Source organism: Schistocerca cancellata, chromosome 4 (genome assembly GCF_023864275.1).
Source record: "Schistocerca cancellata isolate TAMUIC-IGC-003103 chromosome 4, iqSchCanc2.1, whole genome shotgun sequence".
Lineage (NCBI taxonomy): Eukaryota > Metazoa > Arthropoda > Insecta > Orthoptera > Acrididae > Schistocerca > Schistocerca cancellata.
In genome coordinates, this window is record NC_064629.1 from 807,049,316 (window position 1) to 807,076,558 (window position 27,243).

The 27,243-nt window shown below is 44.2% G+C and overlaps 1 protein-coding gene across 1 annotated transcript in view; it reads right to left on the reverse strand.

The window, feature by feature from the left end:
* LOC126184443 (nose resistant to fluoxetine protein 6-like) overlaps positions 1 to 27,243 on the reverse strand; it is a 223,761-nt gene that overhangs the window by 115,717 nt on the left and 80,801 nt on the right. Inside the window, exon 4 of the mRNA XM_049926833.1 lies at positions 1,800 to 1,963. Within this exon, the coding sequence (XP_049782790.1) occupies positions 1,800 to 1,963 (164 nt within the window). The remainder of the gene's footprint in view (positions 1 to 1,799; positions 1,964 to 27,243) is intronic.

Here is a 27,243-nt window from a genome sequence, read left to right on the forward strand (position 1 = left end):
AGATTGCAATTGTGTGCAGCAAATGATGGCCACCACATTGAACATCTATTGGCCTGACATGTCGGGACACACTCTATTCCTTTATTATGCTTATCCATTACGGATATTTTAGAACCGTGACTGTATATTAATGTAAATAAGTTATACACAACTGCAATCAGTCACTTTTTTCAATAATAATGCTTTATTACATTAACCGGTTTTCGAACCCTTTCAGGTTCATCTTCAGATGATTTCGGGAGGATCCGGGAAGTTACATCATTACTGGTAGTAGCATAATGCTGGGTGCTGGTTCTATGGCCCATGCTACTACCAGTAATGATGTAACTTCCCGGATCCTCCCGAAATCATCTGAAGATGAACCTGAAAGGGTTCGAAAACCGGTTAATGTAATAAAGCATTATTATTGAAAAAAGTGACTGGTTGCAGTTGTGTATAACTTATTTACACTCTATTCCACTCCGTAATTGAAAACGGAAACCACGTGTGTACGTGTACCTCACCCCTCATGGTAATGTACATGTGCGTCAGTGAAAAAGACCAATAAAAAGGTGTTAGCATGTGGACGTAATGTGCTGTTCCAGTCTCTTCTGTACCTAAGGTCCATCACAGTTCCCTTTGGATCCCTACGTAATTCAGTGCTCTCCAATACTCACGATCGATCAGCGGAGGAGTGGTACTCAAGCGTCAACTTTAGGTTACAATATCTCCGGATGTAATTAACATTTTACAATGCAACAAACGGCACTGATTACGTATTTGTTTATATGTTCAGATGTGCTAACAAAACTAACGGGGTTCCATTTAAAAAAACGTAGGTTTGTGTTAAAAAACATACTTCCGTGCATTTTTGTATGGTTTGTATTAAACAATTACACTAGCCCCTCTCCTCACGTTCTGTCTGTGGAATCGATTCGTCAGTATTTGACGTGGTTTACGAAATATATCCAGCGGTAATATTAGGTGACTCACCGTGTATAGGCCAAGGGAAGTGTTTGATCCTAATTTATGGGATCGGGAGCTGCTGTTGAGCTGTTTAGGTCAAGGGCAGTGTCCGATTCCAGATGATATTGTGTTTAATGGTATTTGGGGAGTTTTGTGATGTCGGTTTTTTTCGTGGTTTTGTATGGGGGTGGGTGTCTAAATTTGTTTATATTTAGTTTGCCCCCACCTAAAAACATCCCATTTCTCGCGCTTGTCCCGTTAGTGCCATTAGACTTTTTGTGGAAAGTGTGTGTGTTTGTCGATGTATTTTCGCCCTCATAATGTGTACGTACCGACTTTATAGGCGCCATATTGAAATCGTGGTTTATGGTCGTTTCCGCCATATTTGTGACGTCATGGGTCAAAGCAGACGGACGGGATCGGACGCTTCCGTATTTCTGTGACGATTCCAGTAAGAGTTCGGAGAACCTGTGTACATCCACACAGACGAAGGTCAATGGCTGGGTAGCCTTTAACTATATAGATTAAGATAGTAACTGTTCTCGAAAGAACAGATACCTCTGATGACCGTGCAGCTTCTCTAGAATAAATGATAATTAATTGAAACCCTCATCTGCGGACAGGTGTTGTTGATATACCTCGATGGGGACAGCTGAGGTATATCAACAATACATGTCGGCTGCTGAGGGTTTCAATTAATTATCATTTATTCTAGAGAAGCTGCACGGTCATCAATGGTATCTGTTCTTTCGAGAACAGTTACTATCTTCAATTATCTGAAATGTTTGGGACAGCCTGTATAGCTCTGCCTCGAGCATTAGGAGTACGCAGCAGAGAGAAGCGCGAGTGCTTACCACAGGCAGTAGAAGGCGGGCAGCGTCCAGAAGGAGAAGCGCGGGTCGGGGACTGGGCGCACGCGCTGCAGGGACGCAGAGGGCACCAGCGCCGCCGACAGCAGAGCCGACGCGTTGTCCGAGCAGGCCGCGGGCAGGCACAGCCCCAGTCGCAGCTGCCGCGTCTGCCAAAAATACATGTCTCACTCTACTGCTTACATGCTCTGCCTGAATCGCATTCTGATTCTGAAATGGATTCAGTGCAGTGAAATCAAATATGTAGGTCTATAGGGATCGGTGTAGAGGGGTGGGGGAGGTGAAATCGAGGGAGATGCAACGACGTGAAATGATATCGGTGTAAACTATTCAGATAGGCCGGACAGCCAATGTAATCAACCCGCAGTTACAACTGAAAAAATGTGCTTTGCTGCTTGCTTTTGAATTCTTTCATTGCTACTAATGAGGAAAACGATAGTATTCTCTCCCTAAAGGATTAAATTTAAGTGTCTGAAGATGGTATCTCTTCTTTCGGACATGTCCGAAAGAACATATATCATTTTTATATAGTTAAGGTTAACCGGCCATTGACCTTCTTGTTCTGTGCTGGCCGAGCGGTTCTAGGCGCTTCAGTCTGCAACCACGCGGCTGCCACGGTCGGAGGTTCGAATCCTCCCTCGGGCATGGATGTGTGTAATGTCCTTAGGTTGGTTAGGTTTAAGTAGTTCTAAGTCTAGGGGACTGATGACCTCAGATGTTAAGTGCCATAGTGCTTACAGCCATTTTTTTCTGTGCTGGACGCACACGCATTGCCCAAACTCTTACGCGATTCGGTAAGATTGTCTGCCGCAAGTAATGAGTGTAATGGGCAGGGGCACTACGAATGTAGTGTGTGGACATTAAGTTGGGAATGTGGGTCTCACGGGGAGCGTGCAAATGGTTCAAATGGCTCTGAGCACTATGGGACTCAACATCTTAGGTCATAAGTCCCCTAGAACTTAGAACTACTTAAACCTAACTAACCTAAGGACATCACACACACCCATGCCCGAGGCAGGATTCGAACCTGCGACCGTAGCAGTCCCGCGGTTCCGGACTGCAGCGCCAGAACCGCTAGACCACCGCGGCCGGCGGGGAGCGTGCAAGGGATAAATCCCTGCAGTCGCACTATCCTCTGTGGCCTCGTGGCTCAGATGGACGCAGGCACGGCAGCTCAGCGTGTTCGGTCAAAGGGGCGATTGTCCTCTGTAATAATAAAAAACTGAATAAGGGAATGAACGATCAACTTGAACTGATGTCATGTGACGTCCGCCCAGAGCAAACGAAACGAACAATACCGTCCAAAGAAAAATGATGGATAGAGCGTCTGCCATGTAAGTAGGAGATCCCGGGTTCGAGTCCCGGTCGGGTCACACATTTTCAGCTTCCCCCTTGATGTATACCTACGCCTGTCGACAGCTTAGGGTCTTGATTTAATTATCATTTCATTAAATTTAAGTTTCCCCCAGCCGAATGATTAAAAATTTGCGTAATAATGCTCTTCTTCGCTCGTCTAAGTAATGTAAGATTCTTAATCGTCGTAATTTTTGGTAGTAATGTCTATCTTGTCTTGTTTAACTAAAATGGGTCTGTCTGAACAGCTGACAGACACCAAAGGACAGGTTCAGCTGCCTAAGCGGAAACGTTTCTCCTATCCCTCGCCCCCACAGGCACCTTTCCTTCGCGAAGTATGAGAATTGTGTGCGTAAGTGTATCTGTGAAGTCTAGTTGACTGTAATGTGTGTGTGTGTGTGTGTGTGTGTGTGTGCGTGTGTGCGAGATGTACTGTCATGTTCATACACTGGACTCGCATTCGGGAGGACGACGGTTCAATCCCGTCTCCGGCCATCCTGATTTAGGTTTTCCGTGATTTCCCTAAATCGCTTCAGGCAAATGTCGGGATGGTTCCTTTGAAAGGGCACGACCGATTTCCTTCCCCATCCTTCCCTCACCCGAGCTTTCGCTCCGTCTCTAATGACCTCGTTGTCGACGGGACGTTAAACACTAATCTCCTCCCCCTCCTCCTCATGTTCATGTTGGACATTATGAGAGTTAAATAAATAAATGTCGTGTGACTAGGGCCTCCCATCGGGTAGACCGTTCGCCGAGTGCAAGTCTTTCCATTTGACGCCACTTCGGCGACTTGCGCGTCGATGGGGATGAAATTATGATGATTGGACAACACAACACCCAGTCCCTGAGCGGAGAAAATCTCCGATCCAGAAGGGAATCAAACCCAGGCCCTTAGGATTCACATTCTGTCGCGATGACCACTTTTTTATCTCATTTTGTTTGATATTGTTCGTTGAATTTATTCGAGGCGGACGTCCGATGACACGCATTTAGATTCTTCGTTGATCCATTCACTCAGTTGTTTTGTTACAGAGGGTAGCTAACCCTCTGACCGAACACGCTAAGCTACCGTGCCGGCTGCCACTCAGCTACTGGGGCGGACATTATGAGAGGTGGCAGATACCGGCAGATAACCTACTCTTCTCGACTAGCAGCAAAGGCCGGCCATATGGCCGAGCGGTTCTAGGCGCTTCAGTCTGGAACCGCGCGACCGCTACGGTCGCAGGTTCGAATCCTGCCTCGGGCATGGATGTGTGTGATGTCCTTAGGTTAGTTAGGTTAAAGTAGTTCTAAGTTCTAGGGGACTGATCACCTCAGAAGTTAAGTCCCATAGTGCTCAGAGCCATTTTTGAGAACTACGAAAAACATCCCCATACCGTAAAACAACCCCTTCCATACTTCATTGCTAGCACTACACCTAATGGCAGACGGAGCGAGGTGGCGCAGTGGTTAGTACATTGGACTCGCATTCGGGAGGACAACGATTCAAACCCGCGTCCAGCTATCCTGATTTAGGTTTTCCGTGATTTCCCTTAATTGCTTCACATAAATGCCGCGATAGTTCCTTTAAAAGGGCACGGCCGACTCCCTTCCCCATGCTTCCCTAATCCGGTAGGGCCGGGTAAAGTTTTCCAGGCACTTGCTGAATCCAAATCCTTCCGTCGGATTGCCATAGACTCATAGAGTGTAGCGTGATTCATCACTCCAAATCACTCATTTCCAGTGAGTCACTGTTCAGTGGTACTGTTCTTAGCACTCTTTTTAACTTCCTACTTACGGCCATTGTACTGTCTGGAATGCTGGTAGCACTTTAGAGGTCACGAGTGATTTTAGAACCACCCTCCGCAATGCTCGATGGTCCCTATACGTCAGTACATGAAGTCTCCGTTGTCTTCATTTACCTGTAGTTGTTCCTTCGCGTTTCCTCTTCACAATCACGGGACCAACAGTCGACTGGGCGTCTTTAGAAGTAGTGAAATGTCCCTGATGGACGGACGGTATAAGCCACTTCTCACTTTATCCTTTGTGTCTTGTTACCTTGTATTCGACCTAAATAAGAAATAACATACCAAACTATTTTTCTCCTTTAATAGAGCGTTTTTCATTGTTCCAATAATTTTCATTAAAATTAAATTAAATTCATGTGTCATAATTTGTTGGCAGACCCTCAAGAGGGATGTTCAGCCTCCTTTTTGCAATTTCTTTCGGTTGAACGCCACTTCGGAGTCTTTCGCACAATTAAGCTGTCCCAGTAATTATAGCAGGGAAACGGGTCCTACATTTTAAAGTGGAATCTGAAGGACGTGTCGTCCCTGACATATTTTCACAACATTGAAATGTGAAGGCTAGCTTAAAGACAGACTGAAAATAAATCGCTTGAAGTTGTGGCCTCATCGCGCACACTCTATCATTAGACCACCAAACCGGTAACCTACATTCACAAATGTTTCTTATATATTTACTTTCTCATACATACACAGGATTTTTCTTCGTGCAAGTACTGTAAAAACTAAAGAACGTTTTCATATTTCTGGCGTTCCCCAGGGTAGGGTTATAGGTCCTTTGCTGATCATTATCTATATAAACGATTTAGGAGACAATCTTAGCAGCCGTCTTAGGTTGTTTGCATATGATACTGTCGTTTATCGACCAGTAAAGTCATCAGAAGATCAAAACAAATTGCAAAAATATTTAGAAAAGATATCTGTATGGTGCAAAAATTGGCAACTGACCCTTAATTACGAAAAATGTTAGGTCATTCACATGAGTGGTAAAAGGTATCCTTTAAACTTTGGTTACACAATATATCAGTCAAATCTAAAGACCGTAAATTCAAATAAATACCTAGTAATTACAATTACGGACAAATTAAATTGAAAGGAACGCGTAGAAAATGTGGTGGGGAAGGCTAACCAAAGACTACGTTTTATTGGCAGGATATTTAGAAAATGTAACAGAATTACTAAAGAGAGTGCCTACACTAAGCTTGTCTGTCCTGTTTTAGAATAATGCTGCGCGGTGTGGGCTCCCTACCAGATACGATTGGCGGAGTACATCGAGAAAGCTCAAAGAAAGGGAGCACGTTTTGTATTATCGAGAAATAGGGGAGAGAGTGTCACTGAAATGATACAGGATTTGGGGTGGACACCATTAAAACAAAGGCGTTTTTGGTGGGGCAGAATCTTCTCACGAAATTTCAATGACTAACTTTCTCCTCTGAACGCGGAAATATTTTGTTGATGCCGACATACATAGGGAGAAACGATCACCATGATAAAATAAGGGAAATCAGAGCTCGCACGGAAAGATATAGGTGTTCATTTTTTCTGCGCGCTATACGAGATTGGAAAGAGAATTGTGAAGGTGGTTCGATTAAACCTGTGCCAGGCACTTAAATGTGATTTGCAGAGTATCCATGTAGCTGTAGATGCAGATGTAGATATTTTTGGTGTCTCTCGTAGGAGAACACCCTTAGGAAAAATATAAAGAGTCCGTGCAGTCTTCGCATTATGCAGAGCAACAAAGCAAACAATGCAGTAAAGATTAAGAAGACACGAAAGCACAAAATGAACTATTACGACACGAGTAAACGAGACGAGAACTGATCAGCTTCCTGTGTTAGTAGACTATGGGGTCTCCCCCTCTGCCCCCACTCTGCGCAGGCACAGTCTTCAGGATACTCAAGATTTTTAGACACTACACTCGTCTCGATCAATTGATCATTGACGTCACCGATCCACTAGTGACGTGGCTGGCGGTTGATTTACACTCTGCCGTGTGACGCGCACACACCAGGAGTAGTCGATTTAGATAAGAAAGTCGCTAGTGTAAAACAAGCCTTAACTTCATGAGGTCATGGCAATTAGGTAAGTGCAGAGGTTTCTGCTGACAGAATCGTGGTTGTGGAAGATATGTTTCCTACTCTTCAGCTTAATTGGTAAGTCCATTGCGATGTAGTAAACGCTTCAAGACCGTCACTGGCAACATAGGATGAAGACGACTAGATTTGCCACTGAAAAATTGTGTGAAAAATTGTATTGCCTATCGAGGTGGACACCCTAACACTAGGGGTGTAATAACAAGGTATTTGGATTCTTCTTCTTCTTCTTCTTCTTCTTCTTCTCCTAGTTCATTTTAGCTTCTTGGATTAAACTTTAGGTGTTCGTCGTCACAAAAGTAATGCTCATCACCCCTTAGGTGTTCCTTCTTCTCTTCATGCGAATGGTTTATAAGCTAATACTACTTTCAGAAGTCGTGTATTGCCCATCCTTTGCACGTGTTCGTACCACGTGTTGCGGCTTTTTTGCACTGCACATTCAATCGTTCCTGCTTCTAATCCCTGTTACACTACTTCGTTTCTTATATATTCTGTTCTTGAGTAACGTTTTGTTGTCATAAATTTCATTTCTAATCTTACCCAAAGTTCTTTTTGTAGATACCCCCTTGACCCCCTGCCCCCAATTCACTTCCATGAAGAAGTACTAAAAGATCCTACATGATCATTCTTTTTATAAAAATTCTCTAGCTTTTTGTGTGATTGTATTTTAAACACGTTACAGATAGTGCTACATATCCTTAATTGTTTCTTATGAATACGAAAAGTTGTACCAATGTTTTCTAACTGCATTGGTATTGGCACATTGGATCCTCAGTTTTTCACTTCTTCAGGTGAGGCTTAGTTTAGCCTGCATAGCTATGTGGCTCAAAGAACTTGCGCCATTATGAATCACAAAATCCTCATATGTACACTGAACAGCAGTTGCATAATATAAGCCTCCTCTGTGGTGTACAGTTAACCGACGCTGCCATTGTGTCGATGTTTTTTCGTGCTCTGATTCCGTTGGTAATGTCTTCTATTGATCTCTTTGATGTTTAAATTCCGTTCACCCGGAATGTCAAAATCAATTTCCGGAACAATTTTATTTTGCCTATCCTATGGAATTCCCAATTCGGAGCGTTGAAAAATTTAGCAGCGTATCGGCCGCTCGTGTCACACACCATTCTACAGTATTCTCGGCGTGAACACACTACGTAGCTGGCGCATTATAATTCTGCGGTTTCCACCAAAGTAGCTGCTTTCCTTCCAGCCTTTATCACGTCGCAGTCGAGAAAGTCACAGTAAATGAGGATCGAGTTACGGAAGTAAATGGGACGCGAAGCTATTGAAGTAGAGTTCTAACCCGGCAGAGGCAAGGCTTGATTGCGCAGAGAACTGTTGCAACAGTCATTTGGATTTGGCTCCATAATAACGAAACTACCGCAAGTGCTGGAACTTTCAGGAGGAGAATGCTCGTTAAGGTTTTAGTTTTCTTATCGAAGCGACTCAATTACGAGGTATGACTTAATTACTAAAAACCTTAGACATTGGCCTCTGCATGAATACACAGCACATTAATTTCACAGATGACATTGGATTCATTTTTTTTCACGTGGGATATATCTGATTTTCAAAACTAATTGTACCAGCAGCTCGTGGTCTAGTGACTAGCATTGCTGCCTCTAGATCACGGGGTCCCGGGTTCGATTCCCGGCCGGGTCGGAGATTTTCTCTCCCTGGGGACTGGGTGTCTGTGTTGTCCTTATCATCTCGTCATTATTCAGTTAGTGGCGAGACTGGAAATGGAAAGATTTCAACTTGTACGGGCACTGATGACCACGATGTTTAGCGCCCCACAAACCAACATCATCGTCATCAATCTAATTATGGATGAAACGCTTGAAAATTGCTCCAACCAGTCATATCTGCGCCTGTAGTGGTACACTAAGCTATAATTAGTTTTATGTTTTGGTTCAAATGGCTCTGAGCACTATGGGACTTAACTTCTGAGGTCATCAGTCCCCTAGAACTTAGAACTACTTAAACTTAACTAGCCTAAGGACATCACACACATCCATGCCCGAGGCAGGATTCGAACCTGCGACCGTAGCAGTCGCGCGGTTCCCGACTGAAGTGCCTAGAACCGCTCGGCCACCGCGGCCGGCACTTCATCATCATCATCATCATCATCTCCTAATACCGTGCCGGGCCCGTTCATGCCCACAGTTGATTTCAGAACAACAAGAAAAACAAATAGTCGATCATGCATTAATGCTTTTTGGTTTAACTTCGATACATGTCCAAAGATGAGCATAAGATCTTGCAACCAAAAACAATATGACGCATAAATCCAACGATGGGACGAAGATGACTGGAATGATTTTGTGGGATCCATGAAAGCTGCAGTGGAGCAGATAACCAGGATTGTTACTTTACGTTAGAATTTTGTGAATAATATTGTTAGTTAAATTATATTTGAATAAACATTTCCACATCTTTTCTATTAAAATCTTGTTTTTCTATATTCCCATAAGGTCAGTATGTATACCCGTTGTTATCCTCCCAGTGAGGTAAGACCAGGTGATTTGACTTTTTCTATAAAAGAATCTCTGATTAAAGAAGCGCTGAAGCTATAATCTTTTCAAGAATAATATATTGTACCCAATTAAACAACGATTGTTTTTAGTCAAACAAACAATCTCTAGGTTAAATAGTTTAACTCCAAAGGACCGCCGGCCGGTGTGGCCTGGCGGTTCTAGGCGCTTCAGTTTGGAACCGCGTGACCGCTACGGTCGCAGAATCGAATCCTGCCTCGGGCATGGATGTGTGTGATGTCCTTAGGTTAGTTAGGTTTAATTAGTTCTAAGTTCTAGGGGACTGATGACCACAGATGTTAAGTCCCATAGTGCTCAGAGCCATTTTTCCAAAGGACCTTGGAGTATTAGTTATCCGATCTAACACAACTTTCCCCTAATCCCTACGTATTTATTTGAATCTAAAACCCTTAAATTTGGATGATTTGTTGTGTAACCGAAATTTAACGAAATTTTGTTAGTACTATTAGGGTGTCAGGACGGTCCGAGCGCTATTAAAACCGTAACATGCCAGGAAGGCGTCTCAGGAGGTTGAACGTGTGGTAGGTGCAAAATACACTACTAGCCATTAAAATTGCTACACCACGAAGATGACGTGCTACAGACGCGAAATTTAACCTACAACGTGGTGACATGAGGAAAGTTTCCAACCGATTTCTCATACACAAACAGCAGTTGACGGCGTTGCCTGGTGAAACGTTGTTGTGATGCCTCGTGTAAGGAGGAGAAATGCGTACCATCACATTTCCAAGTTTGATAAAGGTCGGGTTGTTGCCTATCGCGATTGCGGTTTATCGTATCGCGACATTGCTGCTCGCGTTGGTGAAGATCCAATGACTGTTAGCAGAATATGGAATCGGTGGGTTCAGGAGGGTAGTACGGAACGCAGTGCTGGATCTCAACGGCCTCGTATCACTAGCAGTCAAGATGATAGGCAAGTTATCTGCATGGCTGTAACGGATCCTGCAGCCACGTCTCGATCCCTGAGTCAACAGATGGGGACGTTTGCAAGACAACAACCATCTGCATGAACTGTTCGACGACGTTTGCAGTAGCATGGACTATCAGCTCGGAGACCATGGCTGCCGTTACCCTTGACGCTGCATCACAGGCAGGAGGGCCTGCGATGGTGAACGCGACGACGAACCTGGGTGCAGGAATGGCAAAACGTCATTTTTTCGGATGAATTCAAGTTCTGTTTACAGCATCATGATGGTCGCATCCGTTTATAGCGACATCGCGGTGAACGCACATTGGAAGCGTGTACTCGTCATCGCCATGCTGGCGTATCACCCGGCGTGATGGTATGGGGTGCCATCGGTTACACGTCTCTGTCACCTCTTGTTCGCCTTGACGCCACTTTGAACAGTGGACGTTACATTTCAGATGTGTTACGACCCGTGGCTCTACCCTTCAGTCGATCCCTGCGAAACCCTAGATTTCAGTAGGCTAATGCACGGCCGCATGTTGCAGGTCCTGTACGGGCCTTTCTGGATACAGAAAATGTTCGACTGCTGCCCTGGCCAGCACATTCTCCAGATCTTTCACCAATTGAAAACGTCTGGTCAATAGTGGCCGAGCAACTGGCTCGTCACAATACGCCAGTCACTATTCTTGATGAACTGTGGTATCGTGTTGAAGCTGCATGGGCGGCTGTATCTGTACACGCCATCCAAGCTCTGTTTGACTCAATGCTCAGGCATATCAAGGCCGTTATTACGGTCAGAGGTGGTTGTTGTGGGTACTGATTTCTCAGGAGCTATGCACCCAAATTGCGTGAAAATGTAATCACATGTCAGTTCTAGCATAATATATTTGTCCAATGAATACCCGTTTATCATCTGCATTTCTTCTTGGTGTAGCAGTTGTAATGGTCAGTAATGTACCAACTTCTGGACTGTCGTAGAATCATAAGAGCGGTGGTATCAGCAACACACTGTAGTCAGCAGGATTCGTACAGCCGCTGTGGACGGTGTTATGGTGCGGCGTTGTCCCTGAGCATCGGAACCCGCCGCTGCTAAACACGCGGCAGCGTGTGGCGGCGCAGTACTTGCTCCTCTCAGCGAAGCACAGCGGTGCGGTGGCCTTGTGCTCTAATCGTGTCCCAGTGGCGCAGCACTGGACGGTCTATTAGGCAGTGACACGTGCCAGGGGTTTGGCCCGTAGCGCAGGAGGCGGCGTAGAGGCGACGTACGCAGTGCCCCGAACCCGGGACCTCGGCGAGGAGTGTAGCGTGATTGATACTCGTACGCAGGTCTACAGCGACAGGTCGCGTGTGCGCCGATCAGGCCTGCAGTAATTCAGGTGCAAGAAGCACCGAAGCGCGGACAGCAAACCGAGAACCCCTCGGAGATGCCCGAGAGTAGATTGATGTCAGCCTGAAGGAGGGCCCATCCAGATGCCGCCAGTTCACAGCCCGGTAGTATCATTTCTAGGCGTGGCCCATAGCAGTTGAAGATGAGGCAGGATGACCAACATCGGGTCAACGGCTGGCATGGAGTACTTTTCGATGTAGCCAGCAGGCGACAATAGATACTGTTTGTGCTGCGTGGCAAGTATTTATGCTTGCTCGGTTCGGTTACGAAAAGGCGCCACTTCTACACTACTGGCCATTAAAATTGCTACACCAAGAAGAAATGCAGATGATAAACGGGTATTCATTGGACAAATATATTATACTAGAACTGACATGTGATTACATTTTCACGCAGTTTGGGTATATAAATCCTGAGAAATCAGTACCCAGAACAACCGTCTCTGGCCGTAATAACGGCCTTCATACGCCCGGGCATTGAGTCTAAACAGAGCTTGGATGACGTGTACAGGTACAGCTGCCCATGCAGCTTCAACACGATACCACAGTTCATGCGTATTGTGACGAGCCAGTTGTTCGGCCACCATTGACGAGACGTTTTCATTTGGTGAGAGATCTGGAGAATGTGCTGGCCAGGGCAGCAGTCGAACATTTTCTGTATCCAGAAAGGCCCGTGCAGGACCTGCAACATGCGGTCGTGCATTATCCTACTGAAATGTGGGGTTTCGCAGGGATCGAATGGAGGGTGGAGCCACGGGTCGTAACACATCTGAAATGTAACGTCCACTGTTCAAAGTGGCGTCAATGCGAACAAGAGGTGACCGAGACATGTAACCAATGGCCCCCCATACCATCATGCCGGGTGATACGCTAGTATGGCGATGACGAAAACACGCTTCCAACGTACGTTCACCGCGATGTCGCCAAACACTGATGCGACCATCATGGTGCTGTAAACAGAACCTGGATTCATCCGAAACAATGACGTTTTGCCATCCGTGCACCCAGGTTCGTTGTTGAGTACACCATCGCAGGCCCTCCTGTCTGTGATGTATCGTAAAGGGTAACCGCAGCCACGGTCTCCGAGCTGATAGTTCGTGCTGCTGCAAACGTCGTCGAACTGTTGGTGCAGATGGTTGTTGTCTTGCAAACGTCCCCATCTGTAGACTCAGGGATTGAGACGTGGCTGCACGATCCGTTACAGCCATGCGGATAAGATGCCTGTCATCTCGACTGCTAGTGATAGAGGCCGTTGGGATCCAGCACGGCGTTCCGTATTACTCTCTAGAATCCACCGATTCCATATTCTGCTAACACTCATTGGATATCGACCAACGCGAGCAGCAATGTCGCGATACAATAAACCGCAATCGCGATAGGCTACAATCCGACGTTTATCAAAGTCGGAAACGTGATGGTACGCATTTCTCCTCCTTACACAAGGCATCACAACAACGTTTCACCAGGCAACGCCGGTCAACTGCTGTTTGTGTATGAGAAATCGGGACTGATGACCATAGATGTTAAGTCCCATAGTGCTCAGAGCCATTTTTTTGAGAAATCGGTTGAAAACTTTCCTCATGTCAGCAAGCTGTAGGTGTCGCCACCGGCGCCAACCTTGTGTGAATGCTCTGAAAAGCAAATCATTTGCATATCACAGCATCTTCTTCCTGTCGGTTAAATTTCGCGTCTGTAGCACGTCATCTTCGTGGTGTAGCAATTTTAATGGCCAGTAGTGTAGCTGCGTACAGAGATGCGGACAGTGTAGTATGAGGTGGTCGGTCTGGTGGCTTGTATCATGTCACTTGAGCATTCTGTGGTCCTGGCAGCGGGATTTTCAGAGGCAGTATGCTGGCTCGCATGACTACAGGTTGTGAGGCCTGCTAGGGAAGGTCCTGTCATCACCTTACTCGTGTGTTGGACCTCACACTTTTTATTGTTCAGGGTCAATAGCCAGGCTTCGCACCATGCAGGTATCTTGTGTAAATTATTTTGGAATTCGTACTGACCTTCTAACGAGTTTAGAGCATCGCCTGAAAACAATGTAAGAGGGCTATTCCCGTCATTTCCTAAATCATTTGTGTAGATCATGGCCTCTCGCAAACGGAAAATCGCGTGCATGCAAAGCGAGGTGCAGAGAGTGTTTCCACGGTGCATCGGTCAAACACCGCTTAATTCGCCTCAACTTGGCTTGCGTGGTGAAGTCGCCGTGGTGCGCTGCCGACTACGTTGAGCCGGCCGCGGTGGTCTCGCGGTTCTAGGCGCGCAGTCCGAAACCGCGCGACTGCTACGGTCGCAGGTTCGAATCCTGCCTCGGGCATGGATGTGTGTGATGTCCTTAGGTTAGTTAGGTTTAAGTAGTTCTAAGTTCTAGGGGACTGATGACCACAGCTGTTAAGTCCCATAGTGCTCAGAGCCATTTGAACCATTTGACTACGTTGATAGACGGTTTATTCAACACTAAAATAGATAAGCGCAAGACGGTCAGGACAGCCTGCTCCGAAAAATGCAAAGACTTCCGAAAGTCCACCTAAACCAGAGACGCAACTTCCTTATTTCGTTGTTAGTTGTGACGATAGAGTCAAACGTCTAATCTGCGGTACAACGATTACTTGTGTAAGAAAATCGTATACTGAAGAAGCTGCAGCAAAATGCATCAGAAAAGTGCAGTAAAATCATAGGAGACGCCAGAAACGAAGAACTGAGAAAGTAGCAAACTCGTGCAGAAGAGAATCCTGTATCCACAAATGAGTTTTGTACCAGTAACTTAGCATGTTTATTTCGGTTAAATGGTTCAAATGGCTCTGAGCACTATGGGACTTAACTTCTGTGGTCATCAGTCCCTTAGAACTTAGAATTACTTAAACCTAACTAACCTAAGGACATCACACAACACCCAGTCATCACGAGGCAGAGAAAATCCCTGACCCCGCCGGGAATCAAACCCGGGAACCCGGGCGCGGGACACATTCTTCTCAAACGTATATTTGTTTTCGCTTGTATTATTCCGAACACAAACTTTTTATATGTATAATTTAGGGCGAAGAAGATGACGGGTGCTGCGAAAAGACTCTTAGAGCTAGTTATAAAATCGCTCTACATTTGGTACGAGCTGGGAAGTCGTTTATGGAAGGGTTATTTCTTTTTTTTTTAATTTGTGGTAAGGTCTTATGGGACCAAACAGCTGAGGTCATCGGTCCCTAAGCTTACACACTACTTAATCCAACTTCACGCTAAGGAAGACACACTCACACACCCATGCCCGAGGGAAGACTCGAACCTCCGACGACAGGAGCCGCGTGGACCGTGACAAGACGTCAAAGACCGCGCAGCTATCCCGCGCGGCTGAAGGGTTATTAATAAAGAATATTTTGTTGGATGTAGTAGAAACAATGAATTCCACATTAGCTACCGCATACAGTAGAATATCACTTTCCAGCATGACAGTATCTCAGTGAATCAATAATGAATGACTAATTGGCAGTCAAAACTGAAAACCTCCTAGCAAACTCCCTCGCATTTGATGAGTCGACGGATATTAGCGACACGGCTCAGTCACTTTTTTTTTTTTTTTTTTTTTTTTCATGGCGTGGACGACGACCTACATGTAACGAAAGAGCTTCTGGATATAATTTCGATGAAGCACACTGTTACAGGGGCGGATATTTTGGAAGCAGTCTAAATGGTAGCTGAAGGAATAGGACTCGCTTGGAAAAAACTTTTTTCTGTAACCACAGACGGGTCGCCAGCAATACGCGGTAAAGTAAACGCGTTTATTGGTATACTGCAGAAAAAGCTTAAAATACCGAATTTACCTTCCGTTCATTGTTCTGCACATCAAGAGGCTCTGTGTGAAAATTATCAGTCCTCAAGACGTGATGAACCATATTAGTTCTCGCGGGCTCATTCATCGTCATCGATACGCTGGTGCAACCACACTAGATCAAAAACACACTATATCAAAAAATGCAGAGGGCCCATACCACTTCCTTAGAGAATCGGAGATTTCACTTCTGTGTCACTCAATGACCTCCCTGTTTTGCACAGCGACCTTTTGTCACATGAAATCAGAATCCAGCCGCACAATAGGTATGCAATTTTTCTAGAAGCTGCTTGTGAGGAACTGTATCAAAAGCCTTCTGAAAAATCTACAAACATGTAATCAATCTGAGATGCCATATCGATAGCATTCAATACTTCGTGTGGACAAAGAACGAACTGTGTTTCAAAAGAAGGATACTTTTTGATTCCGTGCTAGTTCGTTTTCTTCGAGGTATTTCAGAATGTTAGAACAACATGTATGTTCCAAAATCCTACAATAAATCGATGTCAGTGGTCGATAATTCAGCGAACTACGTCTATTTCCTTTGTTGCGTATTGATGTTAACTGTGCAATTTTCCAGTTTTCAGATGTGCATCTTTCGTCCAGCGAACAGTTGTATAAGTGCCAAAAATGGAGGTATTTCGTCAGCACAATCCGAAGGAAACCTATCTGAAATCCAATCTGAGCCGGAAGGCTTATCTTTATTGGATGATTTAGGTCGTTTCGCTACACGTAAGGTATCTACTTCTAAATTACTCATGTTCCCAAGAGGTGGCCGAGTGGTTCTAGGCGCTTCAGTCTGGAACCGCGCGACCGCTACTGTCGCAGGTTCGAATCCTGCCTCAGGCATGGATGTGTGTGATGTCCTTAGGTTAGTTAGGTTTAAGTAGTTCTAAGTTCTAGGGGACTGATGACCTCAGCAGTTAAGTCCCATAGTGCTCATAGCCATTTGAACCATGTTCCCAACAGTTGTTCTTCTTTCGAATTGCCGCGCGGGGTAGCCGTGCGGTCTACGGGCGCCTTGCCACGGTTCGCGCGGCTCCCCCCGTCGGAGGTTCGAGTCCTCCCTCGGGCTTGGGTGTGTGTATTGTCCTTAGCGTAAGTTAGTTTAAGTTAGATTAAGTAGTGTGTAAGCCTAGGGACTGAAGACCTCAGCAGTTTGGTCCCATAGGAAAGTACCACAAATTTCCAAATTTGATTCTAATTCTTAAAAATTTACTCCATCTTATGTGGTGAAGAAGTTTCGGATAATCCTGTTTACTAAATCTACTTTACCGACGCTGCTGTCGGTTGCATTAGCTACCATTGCTATCGAGCAGTGAAGCTATTGCGTCTTGCCTCAGGTCTGCGTCACATACGATGAGAATCTCTTTGGTTTTTCTGCCAGAATTCTAACCAGACTTTCGTTGTGGAAATTGTTAAAAGCATCTCACATTGAAGTCCGCGTTATATTTCGAGATTCTGTAAAACATCTCCAATATATCAGATTTTAGGTTCTTTCAAATGAAGCATGCTTTCTGAACACTGTTAAGTCCTCGGCAAAAACTTCGGCTGAACTTATCTCCGGTTTTAGCCAGCTGTCAGTTCCTATATCGATTTCTGCTTCATTGCTTTCTATCAGGGATGGAGCTCTGGTTCTTTCCCAACACAGCCATGACAGTTTATAACTACAGTGCCGAGATCCTCTACCAAAAAAACTGTACAATGTCCTCCATACAGCCCCCACTACCACTGTAGCCGCTCCCTGTGTGTGATGGACCCCTCATCTGTTAAGTGGAACTTGCAGCCTAAACAGTCGCAGAATGGTCTGAACCTCTGATTCACACCCTCCATTCGGCCCTGTACCATAGGTCCGAAGTCGTTCCTATCAAAGATGTCACATATGCTGAGCTCCGCCTTCACCTTGCAAGAAAGAGTCACTATCTTTGTCACATCATATAGGCGCCGGAAACCAGAGAGAATCTATCCAAATCGACATATATTATTAGCATCGACATGAGTCACCGTCTGCAGTTAGCTGCACCTTGTGCTGTATGACATCCCTAATGGCCTCCATCATGCTCCTAATATTGGAGATCCCAACTACCAATAATCTCAACCTCTATGAAAGTTCAGATCTTCGACCGAAAAAGCTCCCTCCGAAACAGGCCAAGCGATGTGCTACTCGAATAGGCAACCCTTGAGAAGTAGTCTGAAAGTGGTTCTATGAATCGTCTTCGAAACGCTTCAGTGTGAATTGCAGAGTAATTGTGTAGATGTGAATAATTATTTACGTCCGCATCACATTCATGTTCATTAGACATTAAGAGAAGTGATTTTCATACAAGAACCGCTTTCTACACTAGGTTACTAAATCGAAATCGGAAATTTTCGACGGCCATACTTTGAACTAATGAAGCGACTTTCGAAACTAATGGTGCGGTTGATATCAACAATGCTAACTGTCGATCAGAATACAACTCTCACTGTTTACATCAGCAAGACAACCAGCTTGCCTGGAACATAGGTATCTAATATGGACTTATCATGATAAAATTACTGGACATTATTTTTTGGTAAACATTTAAATGGACGACTGGTACTCTGAATCTAAGTTGATGTACTGACAGAGTTGACAGAAGGAGTTTCGCTAGCAGCACGGCTGTTAATGTCGTTGCAACAAGACGAATGTCCAGCACATTTTTCCTTGGTGATCACGTGTAGCTTAAATCAAATTTTTCCTGGTCTTAGAAGTGAAAGAGGAGGGCCAGCGACTTAGCCACCACGGTTACCAGATTTAAATTTTCTTTATCATTTATGATGGGAACGTATCAACAATGTGCTGCAACGAGAGGTGATATATAAATCGCGATTCGTGAAAAATGGCGGTCGCTCGCAGTTTCAGTGATACTTATGGGTACGCGAAGTGCACAAAGACGGGCAGGACTGTGCTAGAAGCAAGGCAGAAAACACTTCAAACACCTATTAAGCCGAAACAGAACGAGATAATATTATCTATTAATTTGCTGTAAAAATAAAAATTCCAAGTGAAATTTGTTCTAAGTTATTAGAACAAGGTCAAAAAGTACCCTCACTATCCTACAAACTTAATTTTTTTTCTTCAAGCGTTAATCAAATTGTCAGCTCAAGAATAAGTTAAGGCGCGAAACACACAAAAAAAATGTTCATACAAAATGTTCAGTTTTGGGACATTTTGGCAATGGTACTATTTTTTCCCCAAGTTCCCATTTTAAATTCAGAAGTTGAATTCATTTCTCATTTGCCAATATTTTCCATGCAATGTGGGGATAGTTATTCTGTACACCCTTATCATCCAGAGAGAGGTCAGAGAGGCCACAGTTCGTAGTAATTGACGAAAAGTCATCGAGTAAAACAGAAGTGATTTCTGGCGTTCCCCAGATAGTGTTATAGGCCCTTTGCTGTTCCTCATCTATATAAACGATTTTGGAGACAATTTGAGCAGCCGTCTTAGGTTGTTTGCAAATGACGCTGTCGTTTATCGACTAATAAAGTCATCAGAAGTTCAAAACAAACTGCAAAATGATTTAGAAAAGATATCTGAATGGTGCGAAAAGTGGCAATTGACCCTAAATAACGAAAAGTGTGAGGTCATCCACATGAGTGCTAAAAGGAACTCGTTATACTTCGGTTACACGATAAATCACTAAATTCAACTAAATACCTACGTGTTACAATTACGAACAACTTAAATTGGAAGGAACACATAGAAAATGTTGTGGGGAAGGCTAACCGAAGACTGCGTTTTATTGGCACGGGACTGAGAAAATGTAACAGATCTACTAAGGAGACTGCCTACACTACGCTTGTCCATCCTCGCTTAGAATACTGCTGCGCGGTGTGGGATTCTTACCAGACAGGATTGACGGAGTACATCGTAAAAGTTCAAAGAAGGGGAGCACGTTTTGTATTATGGTGAAATAGGGGGGAGAGTGTCACTGAAATGATACAGGATTTGGGGTGGACATCTTTAAAACAAAAGCGTTTTCGTGGGGGCGGAATCTTCTCACGAAATTTTAATCACCAAGTTTCTTCTCCAAATACGAAAATATTTTGTTGACACCGACCTACATAGGGAGAAACGATCACCACGATAAAATAAGGGAAATCAGAGCTCGTACGGAAAGATATAGGTGTTCGTTCATTTCGCGTGCTATACGAGATTGGAACAATAGAGAATTGTGAAAGTGGTTGGATGAACCCTCTGCCAGGCACTTAAATGTGATTTGCAGAGTATCGATGTCGATGTAGATGTAGTTTGTTTAAAACACATTTCATGCGAAAAGGATCAGGACCACAATTTCCGACAAGAAGTGGCTGTACGTAGGTTTAAAGCACCTTATATTTTGATTTTAACTACAATCACTCATTTTATTTTTGGATGACAGCCACTGACTACTTCCTTAATTAAGTGCCGGCTTTCATGTGCACTGCCTATAAATGACACAGAGCATAGCCAGAAAATCAGCGGGACAGATGAGGTATCTGGACTGGACTGAGCGAATGATTAATTGCTAATCCCAAGCGCGGTACCCTGGTCGGTCACGATCCATGAACGGCCTCCATCGACATAATATAATGTGCTGTGGCCATTAGACGGTTTTACGGCAAGTACGCCGGAAGGAGTAAATGAAATTCCAGTCCATTGTTTGCTTAATACGAAAATCTGCCTAAAATAACAAGCCGGCAGCTAGCAAATTAGAAACGGTGGTAGCTTACTTTCAATTACTGTGTTCCCGGTTCAATTATACTTGCAGATTTTTACGGGTTATTATGTAACAATTACGGGAACTGCTTTACAAAGCTAAAGTCTAAGTCTTTCTGTCTTCCATAGATGACAATATTACGGTATTTTTCGTTAAACAAGGTAAAGCTCAGAAGAGCTGAGCGTTCTAATTAAAAAGCGAAACCGTCGGAGAATCAGTGATAGTGTGAGAGTTTAGAAAGCGAGCACTTTTAAATTACCGCTACTTTATTCACCATGTCGAAACCAATTGGTTTGTTACGTTCACTGTGTCGCTTCAGCAAAAACTGGATTCATCAGAAGATTCTGTCGCAGCTCGTCTGTGAACTTAAAACAATTTTTTTTCCCAATCACACTGTAGGTACTCAATTAGAAATATCATACGGCCGATACAATGAAACATTTCACGTCAATGTCAATTTTGCTGTATCCGATGTTATAAGTGCGGTTTATGTAAACCGCTCAACCTCACTGACACAAGATCTAATAAATCATTTTACCCATGTGTTTTCTGTGCCACTGATGTTTTCTATATCTTGTTATATCTCCTCGATGCGCCAGAACTAGACGTATTGTTACACATGGCAACGACGTTCGCGGATTGTTGATCACTGACTCCCAATCCTGTACACGAAGTATTCAGTATATGAAAAAGGATATCTCGTTGCCGGCCAGAGTGGCCGTGCGGTTCTAGGCGCGACAGTCTGGATCCGAGCGACCGCTACGGTCTCAGGTTCGAATCCTGCCTCGGGCATGGATGTGTGTGATGTCCTTAGGTTAGTTAGGTTTAATTAGTTCTACGTTCTAGGCGACTGATGACCTCAGAAGTTAAGTCGCATAGTGCTCAGAGCCATTTGAACCATTTGATATCTCGTTGTACACCATTAACCTCAATTCGAAAGTATTTTATTTGCCAAACCGGTATTGGGGTATATAGCCCATCATCAGACTCACCTGATACAGAGAATAAATAGCAAATTTGTGCACTATATTTTTAAATATTCGTCGGATTTCTGTGTTTCTAGATCGATAATATATGCTGGGTGGTAAGGAACAGTTTGAAAAGCTGCGGAAATTCAAGCGGCCCGCCAGATACTATTAGACTCAGATGTTCTCATAGCATAGATGCTGGAGCATGAGACTGCTAAGCCTTAGGTTCGGGTTCGATCCTTACTACTGTCCCATGTCCTATTTTTGTATCGCTCTCTCTTTCGGTTTTAGGACACGCTTGGCGACACTGACTGTGGCGGGCCGCTTGAATTTGCGTACGCAACGACCTGATTGGCGAAGTTCAATGATAATTAACTCGGCAACGGCGCAACGTATAGAATTTTTTTCTCAACAATTATTTAGCACTGGAACCTCTCCTGCAACACCCTTACAAGCCTTTTAGACTGTTCCTGACCACCATGTATAACCACCACAAAGGTTTTAACATTAACTGAATTTTTCGTCGGTGCTTGGCACAACATGATAACAATACTAAATAGGAAACACATGCTAATGTTCTATAAAATTGTAATTATTTGGTCACTAATCACTTTTTGACGTCTTAGGTGTCAAATGAATGTCGCAAACACAGATAAAATGAGGTGCGATTGTTGACATGTAGATTTTTACATTCTCATGCCATGCAGAATTAGTTCCCTTTACGAAAAAGTAAAACTTTTTATGCGGAGATACATTTAACAAGAGATGAAGAATGAAGCTGAATTTACAATCTAAATCTAATATTTTTCTAATTAAAACCTAATTTAACACAGGACAAAAACGAAATTGTTTTTTGTCATTTAACACTAAGCTGTCATGCTGTCTCATATATTTATTGATGTCCATGATTTCCAGTAGGGTCATCTTGAGCCCGCCCGGTTATCCGTGCGGTCTAACGCACTGCTTTCCGGGCTGGAAGGCGTGCCGGTCCCTAGCACTAATTCGCCCGGCGGATTAGTGTCGAGGTCCGGTGTGCCGGCCAGTCTGTGGATGGTTTTTAAGGTGGTTTTCCATCTGCCTCGGCGAATGCTGGCTGGTTCCCCTTATTCCGCCTCAGTTACACTATGTCGGCGATTGCTGCGCAAACACTTTCTCCACGTACGCGTACACCATAATTACTCTAACACGTAAACATTGGGGTTACGCTCGTCTGGTATGAGACGTTCCCAGGAGGGGAGGAGGGGGGTCCACTGGGGGCCGAACGGCACAATAACCCTGGGTTTGGTGTGGGACGATGGTGTGGTGAGTGGACCACTCAGGGCTACGGCGGGGACGAAGCCTCTCGTAGTTTCTAGGTCCCCAGTTCCATATAATAAAATAAAAGGGTCATCTTCCTGCTTTTCTTAACAGAATGTAAAACGTCAGAGTCTATATTAAATGCCTGGTTTTCAGTCAAAAGATATTCGGCAAGGGCTGAAACTTTCTTTTTTAACCTCTAACTTCTCTCATGTTCGCATAACCCAGCTATCACAGTAATATCTTATTGACAAACATATATTTTTCCATAGTGCTTGCATGTGATTTTACACACACTACTCTGTGTTAAGGGCTGCAGCTTGTTTTAGCAATTAAATAAAAATTTTTGATGCTGTTGGTATTACGAAATACAGGTCTTAATCTGCGGCTTTTCGAGGTTATCTGAAGTTTTGTAAACATGTGGGATGATGCACCAGTTTTTGTAACTAGCGACTGCTTCAAGTTTACCAGCGTACAGGGGTTGTATAATCTTTTAGAATTTTCTTTTTTCGTAGAATATTAACGATCAGCCACAGCGTGTGACGGAGACGTGCACAGAATGTATGTAATCTTTTCTCCTACTTTGGGGCATATGAAAGTGTTCTTGTGTTATTGACGCAAGTATTCAAACATTTTTTTGTTTCTCCTGCGTAACACATGCCACTGATGTTGAAGCTGTAAGCCCGAACACCGATTTGGCACGTAAGTACTTCAGAAGCGCAGCGCATGGTGTGCATCAAGATATGCTTTATCAGGAACATGCAGATGCGGAGCAATCGGCATACAAGATTTTCGAATTAAGCGGCTTTTTCCGTTTAATCCGTAATTAGAATCTCTCTTAAACATGGCAATACATTCTAGCCAGCACAATGAAAATTTTTTATAAATGGGTACTCTTTGTTATTTAACGATATCATACCAGAATCACGGAATAAAGTCTATTTATTATGTGGATACTTCAATGACCTGAGTTACTGTTCTAGTTTCGACAATGTATTTAGATTCCACCATAGAGCAGAAGTATCTTATTTCACAGTACATTGTTCCGATTCAATGCAGTTCGAGGAGATTCCGTTACTCTCTAGATTAATTAGGGATTCGTCGATCCACCTACAAAACAAAAGCAATTCAGGCAAACAAAATATTTTCATCTCAATTCTTCTGTCGTAAGGTACTGTCGGTTATTTTTGTTGACACAAACAGACTGAAAAAATGGTTCAAATGGCTCTGAGCACTATGGGACTTATCATCTGAGGTCATCAGTCCCCTAGAACTTAGAACTACTTAAACCTAACTAACCTAAGGACATCACACACATCCATGCCCGGGGCAGGATTCGAACCTGCGACCGTAGCAGTCTCGCGGTTCCGGACTGAAGCGCCTAGAACCGCACGGCCACCGCGGCCGGCTAAAACAGACTGAAAACTACTGCCATAAATGTATGTTGATTTAGGTTTATATCCATAATTCGCAAAGTAACTACATGGAAGAGAGTACTTCTCATTGTACCACATGTGTATGTGAGGGTTTCTTAGAGTTTCATTCGAGCATGTGGCGCATGGCGAATGATATTTCAAATGCCTCTGCGTGTAATTAGTTTAATCTTGTCTTCAAGGTCCGCACGGAAGACATACGTACGAGGCTGTAATATATTCCTAGTTTCTTCTCTTAATATTATTTCTCGAAACTTGATAAATAGGCTTTCGCATACAGTTGGCGTCTGTGTTCAAGACTCTGTCAATTCAGTTTTCTCATCATTTAGGTGATGCTCTCTCATGTATCAAACAAACCCGTGAACATTCGCACTGCCTTTCCCTATCATCGTACAATTAAATACACGCTGTATTTGGTGCAGGTTTTAACTCTTGAGCAATATTCTAGGATCGGTTGCAAGAGATTTATGTAAATAGTCTCCTTCATAGACAGACACAAACGGTCTTGCCGCAGTGGTAACATCGGTACCCGTCAGATCACGTACTTAAGTCCTGTCGGGCTTGGTTAGCAGCTGCAAGGGTGACCGTTGGGGTCTGCCTAAGTGCTGTTAACAAGCGGGATGCACTCAGCTCTTGTGAGACCAATTGAGGAGCTCCGGTTACGAAATCTGACAAGGGCCGGGTGCGCGCTGTGCCTACCTAATGCCCCTTAACAATCGCATCCGGTGTCGCCTATGGGCTGAAAATGACACGGCGGTCGGCACCAATCGGCCTTCAAGGCCTGCACGGACGGAGCTTGTAGACCGACAGGATTTTTCCAGTATCCCACTAATGGACTGAATTCTACCAGCTGCTACACCTATGACAGAAGCAGACCACTTCGTATCCCCACACAGGTATTTGTATGAGTTGACTGGTTCCAAGTGTGCCTCATTGATGTTTTAATCACAAGATACTAGCTCTTTGCGTTTTGTAAAGCGCTGGATATTTCCACAGTTTTTTTCACTTAATACCTCATTATAGATAACTGCATCATCTGTAAATATCTGAAGTGATCACTGATAGATAACTGATATACAACACGAATGGCAAGGGTCCTAAAACATTTCCCTAGTACGCCTGGAATTACTTCTATATGACTGTCGATTACTCTCCATCCAAGTAAAAGTGCTGCGTCCTCCCTACCAAAAAATTCTCAATACAGCCACAGATTTTGTCTGAAATCAGATATAACGGTGTTTCCATAAGCGTTGGTGTGGCACTGAATGAAATGCTTTTCGGAAGTCAAGAAACACTGCATCTATCTGATTGCTTTGAGCCATGGTTTTCAGGATGCGTATGAGGAAAACGGCTTTCACATGACCGGCGTTTCCTGAATCCGTTCTGGCTGCCATGGAGGAAGCGATTATTTTCGAGATACCGAATTACGTTTGAGCTCAGAATATATTCTCAGATTTTACAGCAAATACATGTCAAAGATTTTGGACTGTTTTGTAGATCACTTCCGTTATGCTTCCTTTAGATGGGTGTCACCTGCGCTTTCTTTCAACTATTGAGCACATTATTTTCTTCAAAGAATCTACGACATATTGTGGTTAAGTGGGGAGCTAAATTCTGTATAGAATTAGAGCAGTATTCTGCAACTGGCTGTCAGCAGTGGACCAATAAGTCCTGTATGACTTTATCTGAACCCCCACACTCCCACTAAGACAGTAAAACCTCTGCGTATGTTGCGTGTCACACAAAATACGGAGAAACTGCTTTGAAAATTGTATATTTACTACACAATTCAGGTAATATTGATATACGAGGGTTGTCCAGAGAGTAAGTTTCGATCGGTCGCGAAATTGAAACCACTGGCAAAATTCGGTAAAAATTTGCACAGATGTGTTGGGCAGTGTCTCTAGTGTGCCCGTCGATCGTGTCGCGTCGCTCTTTTCTGTTTTGAGTGAACAGTGAGCACGTAAAGATGCGTAGGGAATAGCGTCCCCCGCCAAGTATGAGGGCCTGGTTAGAGATTTCGCCTGTGTCTTGCAGCCCACATAACACAACTGTCGAGCAGTTCCTTCTTCATGCCAATTCTCGGCCGCACACTGCAGGGGCAATGAAGACGCTCCTGCAACGTTTCCGATGAGAAATGTTTGATCACCCACAATACAGACCGTAATTGGTTCTGTGGTGTCACCGCCAGACACCACACTTGCTAGGTGGTAGCCTTTAAATCGGCCGCGGTCCGTTAGTATACGTCGGACCCGCGTGTCGCCACTGTCAGTGATAGCAGACCGAGCGCCGCCACACGGCAGGTCTAGAGAGACGTCCTAGCACTCGCCCCAGTTGTACAGCCGACTTTGCTAGCGAAGCTACACTGACAAATACGCTCTCATTTGCCGAGACGATAGTTAGCATACCCTTCAGCTACGTCATTTGCTACGACCTAGCAAGGCGCCATTACCAGTTTATATTGAGATTATAATTCATGTATCAACAAGAGCGATGTTCTCCAGTTATGGATTAAAGTTAAGTATTACATCAACTACGTACTTTATTTGCTACTATAATTCCCTTAACAGTTCCAGACCTCACGCCAGCCTGCGTGAGCTTTAACGCGTGCCTTTCGGCTTCCTCGCATAGTGACTTGGCTGTCTTGCCAAGTCACAACAAGTTTGGTGACGAGGATGGGATTCGAACCCACGCGTGCACAGCACATTGGATGCAAACTTGTTGTGACTTGGCAAGACAGCCAATTCACTATGCGAGGAAGCCGAAAGGCACGGGTTAAAGCTCACGCAGGCTGGCGTGAGGTCTGGAACTGTTAAGGGAATTATAGTACCAAATAAAGTACGTAGTTGATGTAATACTTAACTTTAATTCATAATTGGAGAACATCGCTCTTGTTGATACATGAATTATAATCTCGATATAAACTGGTAATGGCGCCTTGCTTGGTCGTAGCAAATGACGTAGCTGAAGGCTATGCTAACTATCGTCTCGGCAAATGAGAGCGTAATTTGTCAGTGTAGCTTCGCTAGCAAAGTCGGCTGTACAACTGGGGCGAGTGCTAGGACGTCTCTCTAGACCTGCCGTGTGGCGGCGCTCGGTCTGCAATC